The following is a 26,052-nucleotide window of genomic DNA, read 5'->3' as shown; positions in this document are numbered from 1 at the left end:
CACCTCTGCTCTGGCTTGGACCTCGGGGCCCTCACAGATAGCCAGGGCCCAGGGAGTCAAGGAGCAGTCCCCACTGCCCCGCTGAGAGCCAGGCCTGGGTCCTGGCAGCTGACAAGGAAAGCCTGTCACTGTGGACTATGAGAGCATGAGGGCCTTTTTCTAAGACAGATGTAATGGTGACAATGACGATCACAGCACTGGCATACTGGATGCTTCCTTCATATGTGTTTGAGTACTAACTCTAACACGGGATGTGCACTATCTCAATTGTCTTTCACAACCCTGTTATCTTTAGATGACAGAGGAGAAAACAGAGGCACAGAGAGGTTAAGTCACTGCTCGAGGTCACACAGGAACAAGTGATCAAGCTGGGACTTGTGCTTTGGTAGCCTGAATCTAGCTCATGCTCTCTAGGGCTACGTGGGAACCTGGCAGCCTTGTATTTCTGGGTCTCGGGCAGGCGGTAGGTGGCATGGTCTGGGCCAGGAAGGGCTGCCTGGCCATGATGGAAAGCCTTTAACCAATGTGGGCTCATGCCTGCCCAGGAACTCAGCCCCCACTCCACCTGAGGTCAAGAAGGGAGCCCTAGAAAATGTTCAGTTCCTGAAACCAGGCAGCCGTTTTTGCTTCCGCCTTTGAGAAAAACAAACACAGCCTGTCACCCAGGGATCCAGGAAGATTAGCCCCAAAGAAGAACTTCATCTGGGGAAAATCTCAGCTTTAGCGGAAACTTGGGCTTTTCCTTAGAATCCTGATTTTCCTGTTATGTAAATGATAAGTGATAGCAAATTATGATATCAATTCTTACATTAAAAAATATTATTATGACTATTTGTTTTAGGGAGGAAAACAAGAAGAAGAAAGAAAATGGTGCATCAAGCAAGTAGTACTTCCTAGTTCTACGGGGCGGGTTCCCTGAATCCATGTGCGCACCAGGACACGTGAGCCGGACAGCGGGTGGGTGCAGGGTGCTTTGGCTCTGGGGCAGTCCACTCTCCCAACAGTTATGGGGAGGACGAACGGAGATGCAGTGAGGCTTACTGCCTGGAGCTCGTCCAATGCCCACCATCTCAGAAATTGGCCTCGCCTGCTGTGGACAGTAACCCAAGGCGAAAGGGGCACAGAAGCTGTGGCTTCAATCTCCACCATGAGCTTCTGACCAGTTGCAGGATCCCTGTTCTCCCCTCCTTGGTGTCCTACCCCCTGCCCAGCCCCCAGACTCAACTAGCCACGGCCAGGCGCTGAGCTGAGTCCTATGCGGGCACAATGGCATTTCACGTCCACGACACCATGATGAGACTGCTTCTGTCAGAATGAAGAGCTAATGACACCTGTCCACTCTTGATGGCGCCTCCCAAAGGCCTGCTGGGGCTCTCTCGTTTGGGGATGAGATATACAAACACATATGCTTTTTCAGTCTTACCTGTTCTGTTGAGATTTTCCATACGTAGGAACTTTGAAAATTCCAGTTATTTATCTGCTCCCCCCACCACGCCCATCTTTGCAAGGGGATGAGAAAACTCACCATTATCGAAGACCGTGCCTGCTGTAAACGAGAGTTCTGAGTCGTGTTCAGCTTTGCAGGCGTACAAGGCCTTTGCCTTCCGGAATGGTGTGCTGTGTGAAAACAGGTGCTTATTTAGCAATTTTTAAAAACCCTCTAAAAGCCTCAGGTATTTAATCTTTCATCTTCCCTTTCCCTGCAAGCCAGCTAGTCCTTTGTCATGGGAAGAGCCTGACAAGGCAGCTGGATGGCAAAACATAAGGTGGAAAAGTTGCAAAAGTCACTAGAGAAAAATGAGAAATAGTCAGAGAAAAGCTGTAAGCCCCAAGAAACCACGCTTCTTGTGGGGTCACCCTATGCCATGTTAAAACTTGACCTAGGAGATACAACAGCTGGACAGTGGGAGGGCAGGCTGGGCCCCATTTTTGGAACAGGAATAGCTTGGGAGGAGGGAGGTAGGGGCAGGAAAGAAGTTGCTCTGGAGAACACTCCCAACAGACCCTGTTGAAAGTTGGCAATGCTCATTGAATCAAAAAGGAGAAATTGTAGCAAAGCCAGGTTTCGGCTCTAGGCCACAAGCTGACATCAGCTCTCCCAGATGTTACTTATTTCTCATTGGGCTGGTGGGGCAGGATTCCAGAGCTAGAACTCCGCCACCCCCAGGGTAGGGCAGGGAACAGACAAGGTGTGTGTGTGAGCAGTTCCACATGTATGTGCAGAAGTGCACACGTGAGCCTGCATGGGAGTGTGGGGAGGGAGATGGCACAGGCGCCATGATGCCTTTTCTCATGTCCAACGAGTGTTAACAACCACTCTCACTGTGCATGAGAATCACCTGGGGAGCTTTTGAAAAAATGCAGATATCTGGGTTCTACCCTGACTAGGCATCAGGATTTTTAAAAAGCTCTCCAAGTGACTCTAGTGTGCAACCAGGGCTGAGACTCTTTGTTCTAGAGAAGGGGTTGGTGAACTGTGGGCCACATGGTCTCTGGTGCAATTACTCATCTCTGCACTGTAACACGAAGGCAGCCACAGACAACATGTAAATGAATTAGTGTGGCTGTGTTCCATCAAAACTTTACTCTAAAAAGCAGGTAGCGGGCCAGATTGGACCCAAGGGCGACTGATTGCTATGTTCTAGAAAGTTAACTGTAAGAACTGGTAAATCCTACTACCTTCTATTAATTTTTGCCTTGCTACCCAACTAGTTCCAAATGATCTAATGACTTCTCAAGGGTCATAAAATGACATTTAACAGTCACAATTTGACTCTCCATTTGACAAAAGCAATCTCCCTCTCCCTCCAAGCGATCTGAGAAAGGACATGTAGGCGCTCCAGAGAGGAGTAATAAAAGAGCAAGTAGCTCTTGTGGTTTAGACAGTCCAGCGGTGTACTTTATTATTTTGTCATCAATTGACAATTGGACAGTCTCAAGGAGGCAGTGATGCCAAATCTGCCATGATGCACTGATTTCTAGTGGCCAAGGGACATTTAGCTGACCAATGACTGGTCTCAGGTAACGTCAGACAGAATCAGAAGGGGCAGGGCGTCTTGGGTCATCGTGGAACTGTTATTTCTCGGAGTCACCAGTTCTAGATTCCCTTTGGGAAGGAGGAGCCATGGATGGAGGGAAACTTGTACCAGGGCCATGTGACTAGAACTTCTAGTCTAGTCTAGTCTGTGAAAACTGAAAGAAAGAAGGCTTAAAAGTTCTATTGTGCACGATGATCAGAGTAAATGATTACCCAGAATTTGTTGCCAGGGTGCAGTTTACTGATGTTCTCTCTGGTCTTTTAAGTAGCCAAGAGATGATGGCCAGGTGGGAGAAAACTAGGAAAGTGGGAGAAAACGAAGTGGGCCTGCTGGGAATAAAGGAAAGAAGAGCCTTCAGCATTCATCAACTCCATTAGAGAACAGCTCTTCCCATGTAATTATCATTAAAGTCAGAATGAAGTTCAGAACAAGGGGCACATTCTGTGATCTGACTAAACCAAGTCTGTGGATTGGCCAGCAAGGGCCAAATATCCAATGTGCAACTTTCCAGGGAGAGGGAAAAAAAGTTATTTATTTTGTTTTATTTTATTTTATTTATTTATCAGCCCCAAACCCATACAGACAAATAAGTAGAGCCTGTTATGACATGGAAGGTAGGAGAAGCCAGCTGACATTAGCCAGTGTCACTGTCCCTTGAAGGACAGGGCAGAGGAGGTAAGGAGAAAGCAGAGAGACCGGGGACAGGGAAATAAAAGGTGAGGGAAAGATCACCTGAGGCAAGTCTCCTCCAGCTGAATTTCCATCGAGGTTACTTATTAACCTCATTAAATAAAGGGAAAGGGGCAAAACAGGGACAAGCCAGGGAAACCGACTGCGGTACCTGGCAGGAAGATAGCGGAGGGAATGGGCTAAGTGCTCAAGATTACCCTTCAAGAGGAGGAGCTTTCCACTAATACCAGGCATTGGGAACTGAAGAATGAAGTGACAATTAAACAGTACATTAACAATAAAAACAAAGATCAGGGAAGGGCCTTGTTTTTCTCTCCAATTAACAGGTAACTGAGTCTATGAGAGGATCTTTTCCCGAAACTTCCTTCCACTCCCCTCGGACGTGCATAAAAATGGGAAGGGTGACAGAAAGGGTGATTTTTAAAGGGACCATTTCTGTTCCCCAGAAGTAGGGCTACCAAATGAAATACAAGATGCCTAGTTAAATTTGAATTTCAGATCAACAAGGAATAGTTTTTTAGTATAAGTATGTCCCAAATATTACGTAAGACATATTTACACAAAAAAAAAATCATTTGTCGTTTATCTACAATTCACACTAGGTGCTCTGTATTTTATTTTATTTGCCAAATCTGGCAACCCTACGCAGGGGAGAGTCTTTATCTTTTTAAAGGTCTGTCATCCCAACATGTGCAGTGTCCCATGCCACACACCCTCTCAAAAGCTTAGAGCAGTTTGCTTAAGGTAGGGTTCCTACCCAAACAGCTCCTGTTGGTACAGAAGCTGTGTTTGTAGGCTTTGGCTCTGATTAAAAAACATACAAATCCCCACCAAGCATCTTTGGTTCTTTGGCTCCGTAGCTCCCTCCTCTCTGCAGTACCTGTCGGCACTGGACACCGAGAGCCGGGGGTGCCGCGGGCTGCTCCTGTGACAACGCCCTTCAGGCCTCCACTGGGCCTTCAAGGGCATGGGCAAGTTTGGAACCTTTTGCTAGTTCATTTTTAATTTTCGCCTCTGAGCATGGCACGAGGCCAGGAAAGCACTCAGAGGAGTTTCCCTCAGATGCCCTTGCAAGCCTTGCAAAATGACAACCCACTCTCCATTGTATGGCTCTCCAGGGAGGCAGGGCAAGCTAGACTGGCAGGCTGCAATGGTGTGCTCCTTTAGGCACAATTTCCCAGGGTCCCTGTGCACGTGGAAGTTATGGGTTTGGGGCTGGGAGCTCTTCTGGAGGCATGAGTGAGTGGAAAGGGGAATGGGAAGACAGTGTACCTCTGGTTCCTGTTCTCTGCTGTGAAAAGCATCTTTGTTCCTGAGCTTGAACTAACAACCACTAGGGATGCTTTGAAGAGGGGAGGCAAAGCCATTTCCAGAGGAGACAGTATGTAGAAGTTCATGAGACCATTTATTAGGTCTAATTAAATACTTATTTTTAATAGCTCTGCCGAGGGAAGGAAATCTGAAGTTCATGTTCCAGAAGTGGATTTGGGGGAAGGCCCCATTGGACCTGACTAATGCCCCCACCTCTTGGCTGCAGACTGCAACAGCAGTTAGGGGGTTTTAGCCCTGAGTTGGTTAGGTCTGATGGGCCACCTCCCCAGTACTGTCGCTATCCTCGCTCACCTTGGCATACATACTTAGCTCAGGGACAGCCAATTGCAAGCCCTACTCAGCCTTGCCTATTTCAAAATGGCAGCTCCCTAAAGAGTTGCGGAACTGCAGCCTTCAAATGGTGCTATTCTAACAATGGCCAGAGGGGGCAGTACCGAGTAACCACAACCCCAAACACACTGGGTGAGTCGATTCTATTGCCACTGTCCTCTGCCAACCTGGAAATACTTTGAGAGATGGAAAGGAGCAGCTAAAGAAAAAAACTTGGAAATATCTTGGGAGGTGGGAGTGGGGAAATATCTTGGGAAGGGAGTGGAGAAGTGGGGATGCTGGACAGGCAACAGGGCCCCAAAGCTCAGAGACACAAAAAAGGGGATACCCTCAAAGCAGAGTACATTTCAGGTTTTTAGCTGAATGATTCTCCTATCCTGAGTCCCTTAACCCATTCTGTCCAAGGGACCAATTTTGGGAGGATTTTACTCCCTTTTGATTAAAACGAAGGACCACAATCTTCTAATGACCAAGTCTCTGTTATGAGTGAGGGGGGCATTTTGGAAAGTGACTGTCTCTGGTCACTGTAGTTTGCTCTGGTTCAGGTCCTCACGGACAATCAGTGATCTAAACAGAACAATCCAGGCCATTTCTAGTGTCCCAGAAAATTAATGTCTCCCAAAGCACCCAGAATATGTCTAAGAAAAATTAGGAAATAATTTGAGTGTCAGGAAAATATGATCTGCATTTTTACCTTATTCCCAGGGTGAAGATAAAAGAATACACTGCAAAGCTGTTTCCCCCATATTCCAGGGCAAAGCTGGATAGAAAATCTAGAGGAGCAGGCCAGGCTCTGGGGCTGCAAGTTGCGTGGAAACTTGAATTTGGAGCCACTCATGTGTTTGGAGGAAAGAGTACTAGGTTGAGGGCAAGATGTCCTGAATTCTGGATTGGCTGTCATGTGGTCATGTGACTGTGTACAAGTTACCTCTCTGTGCCTTAGTTTTTCTCTATAATAGGGTTTAGGCCATTTCTTCTCTCATTCTCATATAAGGATAGAATAAAATGATAGATATAAAAGTGCCTGGAGGAGAATAAAGAAATATTTATATCTGTATATAAATAGCATAGGGTTTTCTTTTTTTAAAAGTGAGACTCAGCTTCGTAAATTATTTAAGACTCTCTGCTGGACCCACCCCTTAGGAAGAAAACCAGTTATGAGAAAAAGATGGATGAGAAAATACTGCCATGGCCCAAAATGCTTATGATACTTATAATTGGGCTTTACATTTTGATTATCTGAAAACAAAGATTAAGTTCGAGAGACACACATGCTCAGGACAGAACAGCAGAGGGATCCTGCAGGGTCTTTATTAATTAACTTTTATCCTGGATGTTAAACACCTTCTTTTCTCCAAAGAACTCAAGTGCAAAGAATTATGCTTGCACGTCATCAAAGCAGGGAAAACTCTAGCATGGTCCTTGGGGAGAGGAAATAGGTCAACCCTCAGAAGGAGGTACTGCCCGTTCCCATGAGAGCTAAGGATCCATGGCACATGGAGGTAGAAGCGGGCTGGGAGCACTTACGATTCCTGGGAGGACCTGGAGGGAAGGAGGCAGCCATGAACAACTGAAAGAGAAATCGCTCTGTATGGAATCCCTTATTCTGTGTTACATCTCTTTCCCAGTGGTCTGGTCTCAGTGAATAACTAAGTGTCAGTGCTAATGGTCGATAGCCCAATACCACAAATAAACGTTGCCTGATGCTACTTGATAAAAATGAGGGAAGAAAAGGCCAGTGTGTGTCTCGGCACTGTTCTTTCTGATATTATGTTATACCAAAGCACAGAGAGCCCCATCATTCGGAGAGTAAGCCACACACAGGGGCCCGTTCAGGAGGCACTCGTTCCACAAACTCCAGGCGTCACAGATTATTAATTCAGAAACCAAAGGAAGGGTTCAGAAGGGCGTGGAAAATGCCATGTTAGTTCATGCAAATGATCCCTCCCAGCTTTGGCTCTTAGGCTGGAAGCACAGGAGGGCAGAGGCTGGCCCGCCATTGTCCCTGACTGGCTTCGGGTAAACCGGACCGGGCTGCTCATCATCCATGATTTTACCTGGAGTCTTCACGAACCGTTTCTTCTGGCCTGTCAAAAAGCAAGTGCAGGTTTGGATGGCAGGGAACAAATTTGACGAGGAGGCTGAACACTGCATGAAGAGAGGACCAAGCCAATGAGAACAACGGCAGCAACAGAAAACCAAACAAACCCTGCAACAGACCTGATGGGGGATGAGTCGCTGGACGTGGATGAGGTGGGCATAGGGCTGGATGGCGCCGAGAACATGGGCCAAGATGGCGAGAGGGGTGAAGTTGGGCTTGGATTCGGGGGGCTGCAAGACATAACAACCAGAAAACTCGTCAGCACACAGGGAAACCACAACGGGAGCACGGGGGGTTCATGGAAAGCCAGATGATGGAGAGCTGGAGAGGACTAGAGAAGCACTGAAGCCTAGGAGGTGTCGTCAGTGCCAAATCACATTTCTCCAGACCAAACCTCCGTGTCTTGCAAAGTAATGCAGGGCTGTAATTCCCGGGATCGTCAACGCGTCTCTTTGCTCTGCAGAACAACTGCTTTCTGTGATAGGAGCTTCTTTACATGTGTCCGTTGGGCCTTTGGCCACCAGTGAAAAGGGCCTGATCCCATCATGTACGTGAGTTCCGAACCCATATCCGATCACCAGCCTCTGCTGGGGCAGGGCTAGCTTAGAGACAGCCTGCAGCTTCCACTGCTGCGTGAGTGTTTTTAAAGTTGTGTCTCAGCAAAACTGACCATTTTTCTGGGCCACACAGGCCATTCAGCCAGAAAACAATTTCCTGTTTACGTTTTTAACTACATGGGCTGTGTGCCCATTGGAGACCCGGAACTACTGCATTAGAAAAAGGACAGCAGATGGAGGAAGGGTCTGGACCCACAATTCTTGGGAGAGGGCTTGCAATTAGGGGAAGCGTGCAGTTCCTCTGAGGTTTGCTTTCCAGGTCTGCGAGGAATCTTTTCATGGATTCTGGGCATTTTTGATGCTCAAAGAAAAACCTCTAGAGGGGAAGCAGTGGGAAAAAAAGGAGGAATGGAAACCTTAAATCTGTCATCTTGTTCTTTGATTGGTGGCTGATCAAAAGTTTGGAGAGGAAAGGGTGCAATTACTAAAATATGGTTTAATTTTAATTGGTCATGCTAGTGCTTTCACTTATTTTCACAAATTACACAAACAAACATCTTAGCAGCTCTGTAAAATCATATTAAGTCACAGATAGTGCAAACTAATGACTGAACTAAAACCATGCGGGAACCACCTGGCCACAACACCTCCGCCGATGGCTGGACTGTTTGGTCCAAGCACTTTATAGAGGTGAAATGACAGCCATTCAATCCAGGGGACAGCCTTTCTAAACATAGTGGGATTTAGCGAGAATACATAAATGTCCTACTTGATGGGACATTCTCAATTCAGACGTGAGACCCAATTATGGCCCCAATTACCAATGGTTGTACCATAAATTCCTATGGCAATATATAGTAAAAACCCATTATGTGAGTTCACCAGATATCCTCAGACTAACTGAATGAAACATTTCTTAAATGCCAATAAGTGTATTATATTTCTAGAATATAAATTCCATGAGGCATTGTCCGTTTTGTTTACAGCTGTATCTCCGACGCCTGACATAGTACCTGTAGGTATTCAATGAATAATTACTGAGTAAGTGAATCAAGCAATCTCATTTAACTCACCAAGCCAAGAGGCACCATTATTGTTCCCATTTCACAGATGTGGAAACTTGGCACACTTACCCTGACGATACCCAGCCTGCAAGTGACAGGCCCAAGGTTTGGACCCCAAACCCCTGGCTCCAAGTCCAGGGCTCTTGCTGCCACAGTGTAGCAGGCCGTGCTCTGTTCCTCGATGTGCCAAACTTCTTCACAGACCCAGCCATAGGTAGAAGCCTCTAAACCACTGATTTATGATTTTCCTTTAGATGCCTACCACATTTGTAAGGGAAGGTGGGAATGCAGCAACAGACAGACTTAATAAGACCCAACACATGGTAAATGGCAACAAAGTCCCCAATCCTGCCTCCAGTCTGATAGTTTCATCCAGCAGATGGAATCCATACAATAGAAGAGATTCAATGCAAAGAGCATGGCTTTCTTCTTCTTTTTCCCCATTAATCCAGCAAAGTCATGAAGCGCCTACTATGATGAGGACAACTGGCAGACTACAACTTAGCCTTTGCCAAAATTCCTAACTTCAAGAGCTTACAATGTGTTTGCCCAGATGGGACGGATGAGAAAACAACTGTAACAGAAGATAGTAAGATTCATCTGCTGAGGGATAAATTACTCTATTATTAGTTTAGTATCTGCTCCCACCTGACTTTGTCTCCAGTCCTGGGAGAAAGTACTGCCTCATTTCTACTGTGCTGTCCTCAGTTTCTTCTGCACTTGCAGCTGGTAAGAAAGGCTTTCTCTGTCCTCCCACGAGATAATGACCTAGCAGGCACCAGAGACCCGGGGATGACTTCCAAAGTGTAGCCCAGCCCAGGAACCCGAGTTCTGACAAGGGCCGACTTGGAGGTTCCAGAGAGCAGCCCGGGCCCAGAGGCCTGGACTAATCTCTTCCTCTGGTCAGTGGTTAGCATGGGACAATTAAAAAGTCCTCAGGACTTTTTATTTATTTTTTTTTTGAGGATTTTTTTTTTTTTTTTTAGTGGCTTTTATAAGTAGGAAACACCTCCAGTTTCCTATTTCATCTGTACCAAGAATTATGCCTTTGGCTAAGGCACAGTTGGGAACACAGTCTGTGAACACAGTGTGGGTTCTGAATGTTTTCTCACGTCCTTGGATATCGAAGTGGTTCTTGGCCACTAGCACAGGGCTGAAATTATCTGGGGGTGCGGTGAGAATGCAGGGTACTCAGAACAGCTATAGGAACTTACTCTTCAATCCCCATGTCAATTGCCACAATATGAACTGTAATTTTTAACAACTAGTAGAATTTCATTTGTTTGCTTGTGTTTTAGTCATAGCAATAACATTTATTTGCTATAAAAGGACCATAGTTTAAAATTTATGACCACGTTTTAGTAGTAACAATAAAATGCATACCCCACAGTACTTCTATGGTTTTTTTAAACTACTGATGGAATTACGCCTTTTGTTTATTTGTGCTTCAGAGTCACATCAAGAAAACTCACTATCAACAATACCATTGAACACTTTTATCTACCAGCATGCTTGAGGCCTGTGGCCCCAGAATGATTCTAAACATAAATATGTTCCTCCAAGAACAGAGAGCACATTATAGTTTCGTTTTGATGCAACTCAGAGAACACATAGTTGGGAAATAAGGTGCATAGGGACCATAACAGCCCAAGCCTCTTTGTACAATCTTCTCTTATCCTGTTCCCTCCAGAAGTGTCTGGTAAGAGGTCACTTAAACAACAGCACCCCTAACAAAATCCAAAACAAAACAGACAAATGAAAAAAAAATGGTCAGCTTTCCTATTAGCTCTGAAGCCTCCAATGCTGAATTCTCAAACTCTTTTCCCACTAACGAGGCCAAAGATGACAGGAGAAAATAATTTTAAAATTACAATCTTAGCAGATGACCCCTGAAGGCCTCTCTGCAGCCCTGAGTCCAGCTGGGAGGATCTGAGCCGAATACTCCAGCACATTTTTTACCCTAGATATTCCTGGGGTCCCACCAGGCCCCCGCATCCAAGGCCCAACTACAGCAACGACCGCTGAACCTTTAGCGTGAAGGAACATTCCCTTCAGCGTGGAAGGAACACTTGCGCGGCTGACTTGGAGTTAAGGGGCAGGCTTGCATCTGCTTTACTTTGCTGGCCCACAGCGTCCTCAGAAGGAGTCAAACGATCCCAGTCAGTCCCTCTGACGTTCACGGGACAGTGAAGAAATAACGGTGGAGGAAGATAAGGCTCAGAGGCCAGGCAGCTCAAGTGCAGGGCGTAGCAATATCATAAGCTTGACATCCTTCTGTGGTGACTCACTTGAATGACTGAACGTCGGCCGTACCAGGCAGGGCACGCCTGCCGTACCGTGGACAGGGCTGCCCACAGGCCCCCAAGCTGACCATGAACATGGCAGGCCCTCTCTGGTCTCCACACCACAGTCGTGAAAACCTGAACTGCTACACGAGGAGCAGTAAGCTGACTTTAAAGAAGAAAGCTAATTTCTTTTTTTTTTTTTTTTTTTAATTCCAGTACTCAAAATTTCAGACTGCCTTGTAGGAAATTGGAAAATACCCAAAAGCAAGAAAAGTACTAAATTCACACATACTTTATACCACTGATAATCACTGTTAACATCTTGGCATATTTCCCCACTATTTTTTTGGGGGGTGGGGTGGGAAGCAATAATGCTGCATACACGGTTAGTGGCCCTTTTTCACTTAATAAAGCATTTTCCGATATCATTAAATAGCTTTCGATATATTTTTTAAATGGCTACAGGGTATTCTATTGTAGGTTAGACTCTCATTTATGTAACTATTCTCTTATTGTGTACGCTCAGATTATTATCCCCCTTTAGCCATTATAAATAGTGCTGTAACTCACATCCTTGCTGAGGACCACTGCCTGTCTCCAATTGTTTCCTTCGCGTAAATTCCTGGAAGTTAAATTAGTGGGTCAAAGGCTAGGAGCTTTTTTAAAAGGGTCTTGATACAGCCTAGCAAACAGCTTTTCAGAAAGGTTCTGCTGAATGCCATTCCCACCAACAGTATATGGGGGTTGCCCCTTACCTGTCACTATGGCCCCCCCACATGGAGCATTATAATAATAAAAAAAATTAGATGGACCCTTCCCCCCCCCAGTTCACAAAGGTTACCTCAGATTCTATTCTTTCCCAGCATTTCCAATGACATAAAAATGAATATAATTCCCTTCCCGTGTTCTATTTCCATCTGGAAGCAATGTTAATGTTCCAAAGGGCATTCTGCCACGAAGGTCGTGGGGCATTCTGCCAAGAAGGAGACAGGCAGATGGACAGAGACAGACAAATACATCCTGGGGATGTGAGAACCCCTGGTCAAATAGTATGGCTGCTTCAAGAGAAACTGGGAGTGGCAGATGGGTAGCGTGGTGTAGGACTCTCAAAGATCAGACTGAATAAGCGGGATGAGGTACGCAAGAGGAGGCAGAGCCTTCAGCCAGCAGCGTCCTGTGGAGAAGTCACAAAATGGGCGTTTGCTCCTCTCTGCCAGGCAGGGGACTGTGACCTGCAGCCCAGGTTCCCAGTCAAGGACCTCAGGCCTGGGCTGGGCTTGTGGGGTTGCTGGCCCAAGGCCGATCCAGTGCTCCCTCAATCCCCCTTCCCAATGACACGGGAACAGGGACACTGCTATTAAACCCATGGGGGACTGTATATACCGTGTTTCCCCGAAAATAAGACCTAGGCAGACAATCAGCTCTAATGCCTCTTTTGGAGCAAAAATTAATATAAGACCCGGTCTTATTTTACTATAGTAAATAGTAAATATATACTATAGTAATATACATATATATAATATTAAAATATATATTAATATATTAATATATATTAATAAGTAAATAGTAAAATATATACTATAAGACCGGGTCTGATATGACATGATATGATATGATATGATACCCAGTCTTATATTAATTTTTGCTCCAAAAGACGCATTAGAGCTGATTGTCCGGCTAAGTCTTATTTTGGGGGAAACACTGTATATAATATTTGCCCCCCTCTATAAGGAGAAAGAAGAATCCGTGAAAACCTATACAATCCTATCTAATCAAATCCCAAATTAGTGAATTCTTCTCCTTGGAAAACATTCCTTTACGTCTTGACTTAAAGTACCATAAAAAGAGATGGGACATCAAACTTCATTCAGCCAGGAAAACAGGGCCACAATAATTACAAAACTGGGTAGTGGTGAATCAGAGCATATGACACAAAAACTGATTTTTATTTGTTGAAAATGTGAACACATATATTCTTTACATGTGGTTGCCTAAGCTTTTACAACACAGAAATCCTATACTGGTAACAACCTCCTGAGTTTTCAGTATGTTTTTCACTTGACAAGAGGAAAACCCCACAGGCCCCGAGTTGTATAGTTCTGTATTCTTTTCTGACTCTTACTATTCAGATTCTTTCCCCTCATCTAAAATAATTTAATATGCATTTTTTTATTCAGACAATGACAGAGTCCCGCTTCTTATTTTAATGAGACTAGCTGGTGAAACCCCCTATGACCTTAGCAATTATACACAATTGCTTTTAAAATAGTTTTAAAATAATTTGCTTTCAAAATAGTTCGCCTGATCTAAGTGCAGTCGTTTTGTATTCCAGCTTTAAAGATTTTCCTAAACTATAAGTTTCAAATAAATTTTAAGCACAGGTGGAGCGTGGTAGGGATGGCAAATATTCCATGATTTAAATAAAATCCAAAATCTTAAAATAGGGCATCTGTCATTGCTAAGGGTTCCCAAGTCATCATTAGACACTTCTCATGTGGAATAGTACAGAAATATGAGGTACAGGGGAAAACTCTGGATTGGAAATAAAGATGTTTGGACAAGAGTCCCAATTCAATTGCTCGTTGCACAGGAAAAAATCCTCAAGGGAAAGGACCAGCAAAGTTACATGGGACAAATGCCTCTATTGTGTTCCATGGGCGTAATACTTACTGAGCATAGTATTCTTTCCTGCTAAACCTGAGCACAGCTCCTCAACCTTTTTCAACACCAGACTTCAGGCACATCAGAATTGTTCCCTAATAAAACGTATATATTCCTTTTCAACTAAAAAAAAATCACAATTTGTAAAGTTATTTGTAAGGAAACACTGAAGCATTTGAAGGGGCACTATAAGGAGTCCCACAGGAACATTTGCTATTTCAAAAGATTTGATTGGTTGCTGAGAAATCTTACTACATCCTTATTATCTTAAACTGAGGGCAGTACAATTGTCATTCTCTATATAACAAAGACATTGTAAAGACAAATTAATTCATTGTAACATAAAAAGAAAAGGAAAGCAACAGAGTTACTACATTCAATCTGCCAACTGCAGAGCCGCCATGCCAATGCTAGGGATATTTAAACACTATTCTTAAAATCTGCAAGCAAAGAGCTGTAACTGCCTCCGGGGATTGAGAATGGGGAACTGGGTGCACAGCATGGATGGGACATTCACTTTTAAATTCTGTATTTGTTTATACAGTTTGAATTTTTAAAATCATGAGCCTATATTATTTTATAATAATAGTGGAAAGCACTCTCCTATAAATGGTGCTAGGATAATCGGATATCTGCATGGGAAAAGTGACACTTGACCCTCTATCGCCTATCAGACCTAACAAATGATTTCCAGGTGGATTATAGATCTGAATGCCAAACACAAACAATAAAGGTTTGAAAAGAGAATAACTCTAGGTACTGGGAGGGTAGGATTTACCAAACAAGGCATGAAATGCACTAACCATAAAGGAAAATACTGATATCCTCGGCTACATTAAAATTAAGAACTTTTATTTATCAAAAGACAACACTAAAACAGAGTAAAAGGCAGCCTACCGCATATAAAGCTAAGGGCTCATAAGTAGACTACACAAAGAACTCTCCTACCGATAAGAAAATGACCGACCACTGATTGGGAAATGGGCAAGAAACTTGAACAGGGACTTTTAGAAGAGAAAATGTAAAAGAAAAGGTGCTTAATTGGCAGGAAAACCAGATTAAAGCCACACTTAGATGATCCTGCACCTACTGGAATAACTAAATAGCTAACATCAAAATGCTGAAAAGCGTTTACAAGTGTTCACATCTGGAACACTTGTACTTGGCTGGAGGAGGGATGCAAATTGCTACACCCACTTTGGACAACAGTTTGGCATTATCTAGCAAAGGTGAAGACACCATTCATTCTCTATGAGCCAGCAGTTCCGTTTCCAGACATACACCCTGGATAGAGCACAGAGGGTATGTGTGCACCAGAAGACACATACGAGAATGTGTAGAACACATTGTTTGTAAAAGCAAAAACTGGAAACAACCTAGACATTCAGCAAAAGTAGAATGGAGAGAAAATTTTTAAATCTTTTAATACAATGGTGCACTCTACTACAAGGAAAACCAAGGAACTACAGCCACACTCATGACTCCTAAAGCCACTGAGCAAAGGAAGACAGACTCAAAATAATAAAACAAAATAATGTCTTTGAGGGATGCATACAGTTGATCTTTACTATTTGGAGATACCGTGTTTGTGAACTCACCTACTTGCTAAAACTTATTTGTAACCCCAGACTCAATACTCCTGGTGCGTTCACAGTCATTTGCAGACACACGCAGAGAGGTGAGAATCTTGAGTCACTCCGAATTACCCGACGTTCACATTCCCATCTGAGGTCAAATAAAGGGATGCTCTCTGCCTTCTCATTTCTGCCTGCTAGTGTTTCTAAGCAAGAAGGCTGTGACGTGCCTTATGGAGAAAACACGTGTTTAATGAGCTTCATTCAGGCATGACTTCGAGTGCTGCTGGTCCTGAGTTCAACGTTAATCAATCAACAATAATATTAAATAAGGTGTCTTTAAACAGAAATACATGTAAAACAAGGTTACGTGTTGATCAGATGACCAAAATGTCGTGACCAGAAGCTCACAGGAACCTAACCCTGTATTTCCCTTAGGAGCAATGCCTCAGTATTCCTTAATTCAGTGTTTGTGGTGACTCCCCTGAACATAACTACTGCACATAACAAACATCTGTATTTAAGAGTTAAAAAATTATATTATAAGAAAGGAATTGATGACTGTAAATGTCATATTAGTGCTTGTGTGGGGGAAAGAGGATTATGATAGGGAAGGAAAAAGCAAGAGATGTGGACACCTGTGTGGTCTTGGCAAGGTTGTACTTCTTAACCATTTTGGTGGTTATGTGGGTGTTTGCCAAATAATAATTTGTTAAGCTGCACATTTACATGTCATGCACTTTTTTATCTAACAAAAATATCTGCAAATCTCTTAAAACATATGTATAAACAGTATCAACATATTAACAGAATTATCTGAGTGATGAAATGAAAGGTAACTTTTATTCTTTGTGATTTTAAAATACTTGCCACATTTTCTCCAGTTAATATATTTATAACCCCCAAATTAATAAATGTTATTAGAAAAAACAATCTCCCTAATCATACAAACGGCTGCTTTTATTCTCTAGAGGAGGGGGCAAAATGACAGCTTAGTTTGTTGCACTAATCTGTGGTTTAGGTTGCATAATACAGTTGGCAGCTCCCAGTACAACTGTTTGTACTGTTTCTCTTCTTTTTCAGTCAATCAACCAATATTTATTGAGCCCCTTCCATGTCCAAGAACTAATCTTTCCATCCCGGTCGCCTCACTGAGAAATTAGGTTGGCTCTTCTAAAGACTTTTTTATTTTGATAAAGTTATTACAGTAAATGAAAGGTGTCTTCCGTTCACCAGGGCATGGGGAAGCAGGGGAGGCACACTCTGAGTACGCTGGACAACATATGAACAACACTGGCTGAAAGTCACTGGCCATCTGGCATACTTTTCTATATGATCTGCTTTCAGGGAATATTTCCTGTTTGGACTAGGGGGAGGAAGAGGAGGGAAAAGGATTTAATAAGAATCTAAATGTCCCCTGCTAAAAACAAAGGAGTATCTAAAATTAGCAGTAGCGGCCCAAGATATTGCAGCTTAAAAGGAACCCTAGGGATAGGGGATTCCTTGAATAAGAAACAAAAATATTAAAACGAAAAAACAAAAAGCACTTCTGCTAAAGTTAATATCCAGGATGATGAAGTTAAACTCCCACAATTCTACAAACCGTGGTCCGGATACCACAAAAGGCATATGAAGCAGAGAGATAAGGAGAGGTGAATTCTGACTCTCCTCACCGCCCGCTCCCCACCTTTGCCCCAAGGAGATAGCTGACTTCCCTCTAATTCCAGCGTTTATTCAATAGTCTAAACATATGGAAAATTGTTTCTGATTTACTTTGATCTACTCAAACGTCTTCTGTCCTCCATGTATGTCTCCCGAGCTGGCCTCCTGCCCTGGAGGACCATGCACACAACCTGCACTCGCCCTGTGACCGTGACCCACCACAGTGGCTGGCTCAGGCTGCCGTGGAGGAATACGTCTCACTAGGCCTCGTGTTCATTGGGCTCTGAAGAGCTTATTGACTCGACTGGAAAAAACTTTAAATGATTTTCCAGCAAAGTCACCCTTTCCAGTGGGGGGGGGGGAAGAGTTTTACCATCTGTGAATAAAAACATGCCAAAGGAAAATGATGTTTATGTTCTCTAATTCTTGAACTCCAACACCCGACACCCACTGAAAAGTCAATGAAAATAGACACAGCCAAACACCACTAATTCTGATCCCCAAATTAAACGTTCTATTGTTTTCCAAAGATGAGGCAGATCCAAATTACTCTGGTAATCTTCCCATTACTAGGCAGATTGACAATGTAAATAAGGTTTTCAACACAGACACTTAAGAGGACCATTCTTCGGGATCATTTCAAATCATCATGCATTTCAAACGCAAATCTGATCATGTCATTTCTCTGCTTTAAACAGTTTACTGCAACACTCCCCTTGCTCCTAGGACGAAGACCAACGCCTTTTAACCGAGACTCACATAAGACTCTCTAGCCGGGGTTCCTTGCCTGTCACCATTGCAATCCATCCTCCTGCACACTGTAAGTACACGAACCTCTGAACCACACTGCTTAATAACTATCTGCTGAATGAATCGCAATTTCCTGCTCATAACCTCCTCAATACCTACTGCATGTAGACGAAATCTCCTACCCCAGTACAGTGGAATATGTATAATAGTTACAGCTTATTACTGCCCACCAGTTTTCCCAATGGGGTATAGAAGTTCTTCTCCACCCCATGTGATAAAGGTGGGTCCAGCACCCTACCGATTTCACTGCAAGGGCAGGCACGTGATCCAGGCTGACTATTCAGTGTATCCCTTCCCTCTGGCTACAGAGATTGGGTCGAGAATAAACATTTAACGGATCCAATTTGTCCATGAGATCTAGTGCATGAATGCTCTTCTTTTGGATGCAAAACCTATATGCCCTGGCTGAGGGCGACCAGAGCTCTTTTTCCCATCACATGACAAACATCTGTCTACAAGCAAACTTTTTAAAAAATAAATAAATGACGGAGGGAAGAAGAGCCAAGTAAAATAATAATTTGGGCTCCTGGATCCAATTGTGTTTGAGGTTAGATCCACCCTGAGATTTCCCAAAATTGTAAGTTTATAACTTCCACTTTTTCCTCAAGCTAGTTGGGTTTCTGTCATTTGAAGGTCTTTCACAATATGGCCCCAATGCTCTTCTTGCACACACTACTTGTCTTCATGTCCGCGATGCTCCCCAGGTCAGCACAATTTTCCTTCAAGGGCCCTACAGGAAATATTTTAGACTTTGTGGACCAAGAGACAAATTTGAGGCTGTTTATGAGCAAAGAAAAGCCTCAGAAGCTGGTCCACTTGTGCCATCTGTTATAAGGGAAACTAGAAACCACCTGTCTGTCTGCCTGAGCTCTGCTCTTATCAAGGAAGTTGTAATTACCTCTTTGGTGAAGGATTTGAATCATTACAGCAAATCCCTTATTCAGCACATATTGTATTAGAAAGGCATTTGGATCCTAAAAACCAGGGTTTTTCTCCTCTCGCCCTGTAAAGGTGCAGTAACACCTCGGCTACGCAGAAAGCTGGCAGAGTGAATTCTGCTTTAGCCTTGTTTGTTACTCAAGGACAAATATTGACCAAACAAATACGTGCTGCGCACCTACTACAAGGCAGGTGCTGCTGCTGTTGCAGGCATTGGGGACAGGGCAGAAAAAAGTGAAGCGAAGCTTCTGTTCTCAAGCAGGTTACGTTCAAGTACAGTGAACTGCAGGGTAGGGTGAGAGGGCACAGGCTGGGTGGAGGGAAATATAGCAAAGCTTCTATTTGCATTTTTTAATCTGATCCTTGTAAGATTTGTATTCCATGTGTTTTCTGGTGTGTGTAATATAACCATTAGCAAGATAGGTATATACTTTATAAATAATAAAACCAACCCACACATATTAGAGGTATATGCCCCAAATATTTTTCTGATAATATTTTGATCATTTTAGTGATCACAATAGTTTAAGAAACACTTTATTGCGTGTATGTGTGTGTGTAAGTAACAGGCAAGTAAACGAACAAATGATTTCATTTTAGATGGTATTAAGAGCTATGAAGAAAATAAAAGTATTAAAAGCAATGAAGCAGGGCAGTGTGAAAGCAAGTGCCTGAGTGGGAAAGAGAGGGTGGGAGGTGATCTGTATTCTGTGGATGGGCCTCGCTTCTTTCAGGAATAACATCTGAGCTGAGATCTCAACAAAATAGAATGTTCAGGGTTCATTCACTTAAATGCCAGTGCATCTTTTTATTTTAACCATCTGGGGACCGAAACAAAAATTAAGGCCCATTTCCTCCTAAACTCCCTCACAGTCTTTTTGCTTAATCATAGAGCTTTTTCCCAGAATACCGTGTGAACTTAATGGAAAGAGTCCTGATTTGAAGGAAAAAAATATATTGAAAGAAGATCAGCAATAAACGCCATCCTGACTGCAGCACAATTCCCAGCAGTGGCTGGTGACAGCAAAACATACTTCTCCTTCAAGAAATTGTTTCCCGGTAAAGCCAAAAAGTCATTCTGTTTGGGGAAACAAATGTTTGCCTTTTGAATGACGTTTCTCTGAGCCCTTTAAAAAGTATGTTCCTTGTTCCTTTTCAGAAGAAAGACATTAGATAAGCCACAAACAGACCAACAAACAGCCTGGAGACCACTCTTCCTGGGTGTGAGTTGCCACATCTCCAGGTCTCAATGGACCAAGCACATGGTTAAATGTCTAGTTATCACACCTCCTTTTTCTAGGTCACTTTGACTTTCACTAGCCGAGGTGTAACATCTCTGAAGTTCTACTCACTTTTGGTCAGTATATTTATGTCAATTCACGTACAAAGTTATTCTGTGTTACAAACTCATTCGGTTCCCTTCAGAAATCGCCAGTCTATACTTTCAAATACACCCCTCCGAAACGTGACAACAAACCTACAATGGCAGCCCCCAATGCCCACACCAGGTCTCTGTCAGCTCTTCCTGCTTACCATCACCCAGGCTTATTGTGACAAAACGGTACTCTGCATATACTTAACCTTCTGTCCCTCTCCCAGGAAACTACGAAAAGGAAAGAAAAATCCTCCCACGGGACGAGTACAGCAATCACAATTCAGCAAACGACAAAAATGAAAGGAAATAAAATGTGTCTTCCAAAAGACCTCACACCATCAAGTCATTAAAGGTGGTGGGTTAGTTTGGGGCCTAAAAACCTGTATTTTTAAAATGCTGTCCCTGCTCCCCCCACCCTAGCGGTTCTGGTAAGTAAGGAGAGAAGGGAACCACTGATCCTTGGTTTCTGCAGGGTTCCACGTCAGCTTTGGAAATTATTGGGAAACGTGAAGACACCAGGTGCTTAGTAGCAAAACACCTTTGTGATTATTTTGCTCCTTTAAAAACTTTGATTTTTTTTTGCATGGATTTTCTTACTATTTTTGGCTTGGCAAATACATGTAAACATATGTATTGAATTAAGAAGCTCTCAGTGCTGGTCTGGATGTGGTCCCCAGAACTGAAGGAGTTCTGAGAAGAAATGGATCAGTGTAAGCGGGAGCAATTTGGGAAAGCTTCCCTTGAGTTAGAGGTGCCCACTTTCCATTTGGGGTTTAATACTAAGGGGGCTGTGGTCACCCTTGCAGCTGAGAAAGGAGAGTCAATATGGAGGACAAACTGAGCCCCCACTCCGCGGAGACAAGATGTAGCAAAAGCACAAAGCCTCACCTGTAAAGGACCAGCTCCCACTTGGCACAGAGTGTGTAGGACACGCCAGGCTCTGGGTCGAGCACTTTCTGTCATTGACGTGTCCTAATAACCCTGCGAGGGCTGCCCTGACTTTGCACAGGGGTAAACAGAAAGTTGGAAGAGGTGAGTTAAGAATCAGAAAGCGGTGGTGCTGGGCCTCAGTCCAGGCAGCCTGACCCCAGAACTCAGGCTCCTGTGGATGCCTTTGCCGTGGCTGTCGTCCGGCCTCCCCACCGCGGCTGCCTGATAAGGGTCCAGCACACGTCTCTCCCAGGCCTGCTCGATAGAAGGGGCCGGGCCAGAGAAAAACAAAGCGAGCCGACTTAAAGGGGATTTGCCTGAGTGCCCTAGAACCTGTTGGGACATGTGAAAACCCAGTTCCAAGATTTCATTAACACACATTGAATAGAAAATAACAAAAAATGGTTTGGAAGTTCCTCAGTACTTTCATGGTTTGTCTGTTTTCAGAGAATACTTGTCATATTTAAATAAACAGACTTCTAAATGAAAACAATTATTCCTCCAACGATGACTCCAGGCTCCTAAGAATAGTGAGGGACTTAACAGTTAAGTACAGAAGTCGGATCAGACAGGCCCCCCCGCCCCCCCAATGCTGGTATGAATAGTGGTTCTGCCACTTACTGGCTAGCCATGTGCCCTTGGGCAACGTAACTTCTGTCCCCCTCATTTTCCTTCCCTGCTTAAAATGGGGATGATTAATAATGATTATACATCATAGGATTGGTGAGAGTGAAAGGAGATCATACCTGTAATACACTTAGTATATTAACGCTTACATGCAGTAAGAGTTCACTACATGGTATCTGCTATGATTAAGATATGCTTGGCTTGCCCTAAAAAGAACGGTACTTCTATTTTAAAATGAAAAGTGGCCTTAAGGACTCTGTACTTATACTATCCATAAATCCTAAGGCATTGATCCAGACAGAAGTGAAAATGAAGAGAAAGCCGCACCACCACCTTACCAAAAAGAAAGAGAGAAAAAGTAATAAGCCTCAAGTTCTAGGGCTTTCATCCTAGAATAATTTCCCCTCTTAGCATAGCCCTGTTACCTATGTCTGCACAGCAAAGCCCCCAACGGAAAACACACAGAGGCAAGTTCCCAGGCGCTCAGGTTGTGTTACCAGTGGCAGGTAGGTACACAGGTATCAAATAACCTGTGCCCAAAGCCCAGAATTTCATGTTCAAATGGAGGTGTCAATACCGAGCTCTGGACCTTAATTAAGCCCCAGTCTCTTTTTTCAGGGCAGGCCAACAATAGACGTCTGTTTTTCCACTGTCTTTGTCAGAGAAAAGCTGGTGGTGTCACTAGAAGGCTTGATGTTGCAGAAAACGGGCCTGGGAAGAAGGGAGGACGGGCGCTACCCCTCAGCCCACCCTCATTCTGGGTGTGTTGGCGGAGAGGACCTGAATCCCGGGGCGCCCCTGTGGACAGCTTCCTGAGAAGCCCAGGTGGAGAGGGCAGCTAGGGGGACAGAGTGGCGGGCAGCATTTCTCCCTTGGGGTGGGTCTTCCTCCAAAGATGACGCCACGCTCTTACAAACAGTGCAGCACAGGTTTCATGCGAATGAAAGGGACGCCAGGGATGCCGTTGCTCACTCTGAGCCTGTTCTGCAAGGTGAGCAGATCGGAGCTGCCAGCATCCAGGGGACCTGGGAGGCTGCACTGACCATCAGGCTTGCACATCAGCACACAAAGCATCGCTGAATGTCCTGCGGCAGGTGGGCCACCGCAGCAGCTTCTTTTCCTTCTAAGGGCCTGTCACCATCTAATTTCCCCATTCCCTGCCCTCACTTCTGCCAGGAAACCGCACACTAGCTCTTTAAATAGTGGGGCGCCTTTAGGAAGACAGGCCTGCAGAAGACTCATTGAGAAACTTCCAGCACAGCATGCGGAAAGAGCAAGGGTGTGGAGGCAGGTGGAGCGAGGGTGGGACTCCTTAGGACCCCACCTCGCTCTCCTCAGGGGAAAACCAGGGGGGAAGTTACCCCAAAGAGCCTTTGTGAGAACTGCATGAGTCGGCGTCCATAAAGAGCTGGCACCGCATCTGGCACACAGAAAGTGCCCCTGACATAACAGCAAGGATTGATACTGACTGAATTTGATAGACTAGTAGAGTTGAGGAAAGGCGTAAATCACTAAGCGACGCTAACCAGGAAGAGAATGCCAGGGCTCTGTTTCATTCAAATATTCAAGCCAGCTTACTCTCTCTCCTCCCCCACTTTGGTTTTGGTTAAAAAAAAGGGGGGGGAAAAATGTCCCATAATACATTTTTAAGGCATAATAAATATTTATTTAAAATACAGAAATAAAATTCATTTTTTCTGTTCCTAGCTATCAATGCAATTCATACTCAATGTAGAAAACAAAGAAACAATAACAGGCAAAAACCTAAACTAAACAAGCCCCCCCCACCAACCCCCCCCCCCCCCCCCCGCCAAATTAAAAACAGAACTACCATGTGATCCAGCAATTCCATCTCTGGATATGTATCCAAAGAAAATGAAAACACTAACCCAAAAAGACAGCCCCATATTCATTGCAGCATTCTTTACAATAGCCAAGACATGGAAACAATCTAAGTATCCATCAACAGATGAATGGATAAAGAAAGTGTGGTACATATATACAATGGAATATTATTCAGCCATGTAAAAGAATGAAATCTTGCCATTTTGTAACAACATGGATGGAAGACCCTGAGGGCACTAAACTAAGTGAAATAAGTCAGACAGAGAAAGACAAATACCCTATGATTTCACTTATATATGGAATATTTAAAAGAAGAAGAACGAAAACAAAAACAAATCTGACCTCACAAATACAGAGAACAGACTAGTGGTTGCTAGAGATGCGGGTGGGGGGTGGGTGGGTAAAATGGGTGAAGGGGGGTCAAAAGGTACAAACTTCCAGCTATAAAATAAGTAAGTCACAGGAACGCAATATACATCATACTGACTGTAGTTAATAATACTATATTGCATATTTTAAAATGACAAGATCTCCAAGAAAATTATCACAAGAAAAAAAAATGTGTAACTATGTACTCGTATGGTGATGGATATTAACAAGAGGTATTGTACTCGTTTTGCAATATATGCAAATATTGAACCATTACGTTGTATACCTGAAACTAATATAATGTTATATGCCCAATTATACCTCAATAAAATAAAGCAAAACACAAAACTAAAGAAAACCAACCGTCAATATTCCTGCCTTAAGGTACCACTGTTAACACATTGGTGACTGTTTTAGAACTTTTCTATGGGTACGTATGCATCCATTTTGTTTTGTGCATTAAAATGGCACTGTAATTTGTAATTTTTTTTTATTTTGCTTTTTCCAACAAAGTAGTTAATTATGAAAATATTCCCATGCCAATAAAATTCAGCAACATAATTTTTAATAGTTGCATTGTAGTCTATGGGTGTGTGAAGATTACAAAATCAGCACCATTGTTAGACATTTATATTCTTTTTTTCTTTTTTTTTTGTTATTATGAATACTACTGGGGTAAAAGTCCATCTACATTTCCATATACCTGTAATTATTTCCTTATGATAAATACTAGACATGCAACTGCTGAGTCAAAGGGTTAGACCATCTGAAGGCTTCTGACCCATATTTCCATGCAGCACCCAAGAAAGGTCATGTTGCTTTATAATCCAGCCACAGTGGGGGCAATGGGGCCACACACATGTTCCTTCTACCCCCACCTGCTTTGGTCTCTTGCATATATGGATTTTGTTGCTTCTGTCAAATGAGCCAATCGAGACTACTAAGAGAAAAATGGGGCCGAGCTAATCTAGGTTCAAACCATTCCTCCAGAATAAAGGAGAGCTCTAACGGGAGAATACTCTGAACCACGGCCATGTTTCGGAACAAGGGGGTTTGGGGGTGAAAGGAGGGTGGGTTTGTTCTGTCTCAGCCTCTTCTTCTGCATTGAGAATTACTGGCTTCCTCCGTCCATCAGTCAACAAGTCAAGGCTGAACAATGGATCACAGCGAGGGGATGAACGAGCCTATATATAATGGGGACACACAGGCTGAGCGCAAATGTCTGTACCGACACCCCCATCACACCTCTGGCTGCGATGCTGGAGACACTCTGGCAGGTAAAGTGTCATTTCATAACCTCATGGAGTCAAGGGGGAATGGTCCGCATGCACTTTTTGAAGAGAGAGAAAGAATATGCGACAATAAGTTAATTTGGGTTGGAGACTCAAATATTTGTTGTGAGCATTTCCATTTCAGCTAATTAAAAAGAGGCATTCTTCACCACCCGCCCGCCCCATTCCAAGGAAGGGACAGCTGGCATTTGGAGTTGGCAAATTCCTCCTGAAAGATCAATGTTGTCTCTGTATTTGACAGACTGATTTGGTCTCAGGTTTATTTCTTAAAACAGATTATGGACTATTCAGACTGTCAGCGTGTGCACACACATGCTGCTTTCCCTTAACCCTCTTTTGTGACACTTTCAGAATCGGAATGCTTTGCCCTCTTATTCGAGAGGCAGAATTTCTGACCAGGGTCAAAAGGAACTTCAAATGATGTGGCTACCATGGGGAGAGAGAGACAGAACAATCTTCCAGAACTATAGGTTATCCCGAATTCCACTGAAACTAAGAAAATCGAGTCATCCCCCAAGTCCCCTCTGCCATTTCCCCATCAGAATCTTTGCCTGCGTCCAAGGGCAACAGA

The 26,052-nt window shown here is 43.7% G+C and overlaps 1 protein-coding gene across 6 annotated transcripts in view; it reads right to left on the bottom strand.

Annotated features, from left to right (window-relative positions):
* ARHGAP26 (Rho GTPase activating protein 26) overlaps positions 1–26,052 on the bottom strand; it is a 399,917-nt gene that overhangs the window by 12,858 nt on the left and 361,007 nt on the right. For 2 of the 6 annotated variants that reach the window (XM_033095953.1, XM_033095954.1), the window contains 2 exons: positions 7,611–7,721; positions 1,526–1,617 (listed from right to left, as the gene is read on the bottom strand). The exons of 1 other annotated variant lie outside the window; for it this stretch is intronic. In XM_033095953.1, coding sequence (XP_032951844.1) covers positions 1,526–1,617; positions 7,611–7,721 — 203 coding nt within the window. Of the gene's footprint in view, positions 1–1,525; positions 1,618–3,250; positions 3,365–7,610; positions 7,722–26,052 lie in introns of all 6 variants that reach the window. 3 more of the 6 variants (XM_033095955.1, XM_033095956.1, XM_033095952.1) reach the window with 2 other exon arrangements.

Source organism: Rhinolophus ferrumequinum, chromosome 24, assembly GCF_004115265.2.
Source record: "Rhinolophus ferrumequinum isolate MPI-CBG mRhiFer1 chromosome 24, mRhiFer1_v1.p, whole genome shotgun sequence".
Taxonomy (NCBI): Eukaryota; Metazoa; Chordata; class Mammalia; order Chiroptera; family Rhinolophidae; genus Rhinolophus; species Rhinolophus ferrumequinum.
The sequence above is the reverse complement of the archived record's forward strand: the minus strand, read 5'-3'. Positions and strand labels throughout refer to the sequence as shown.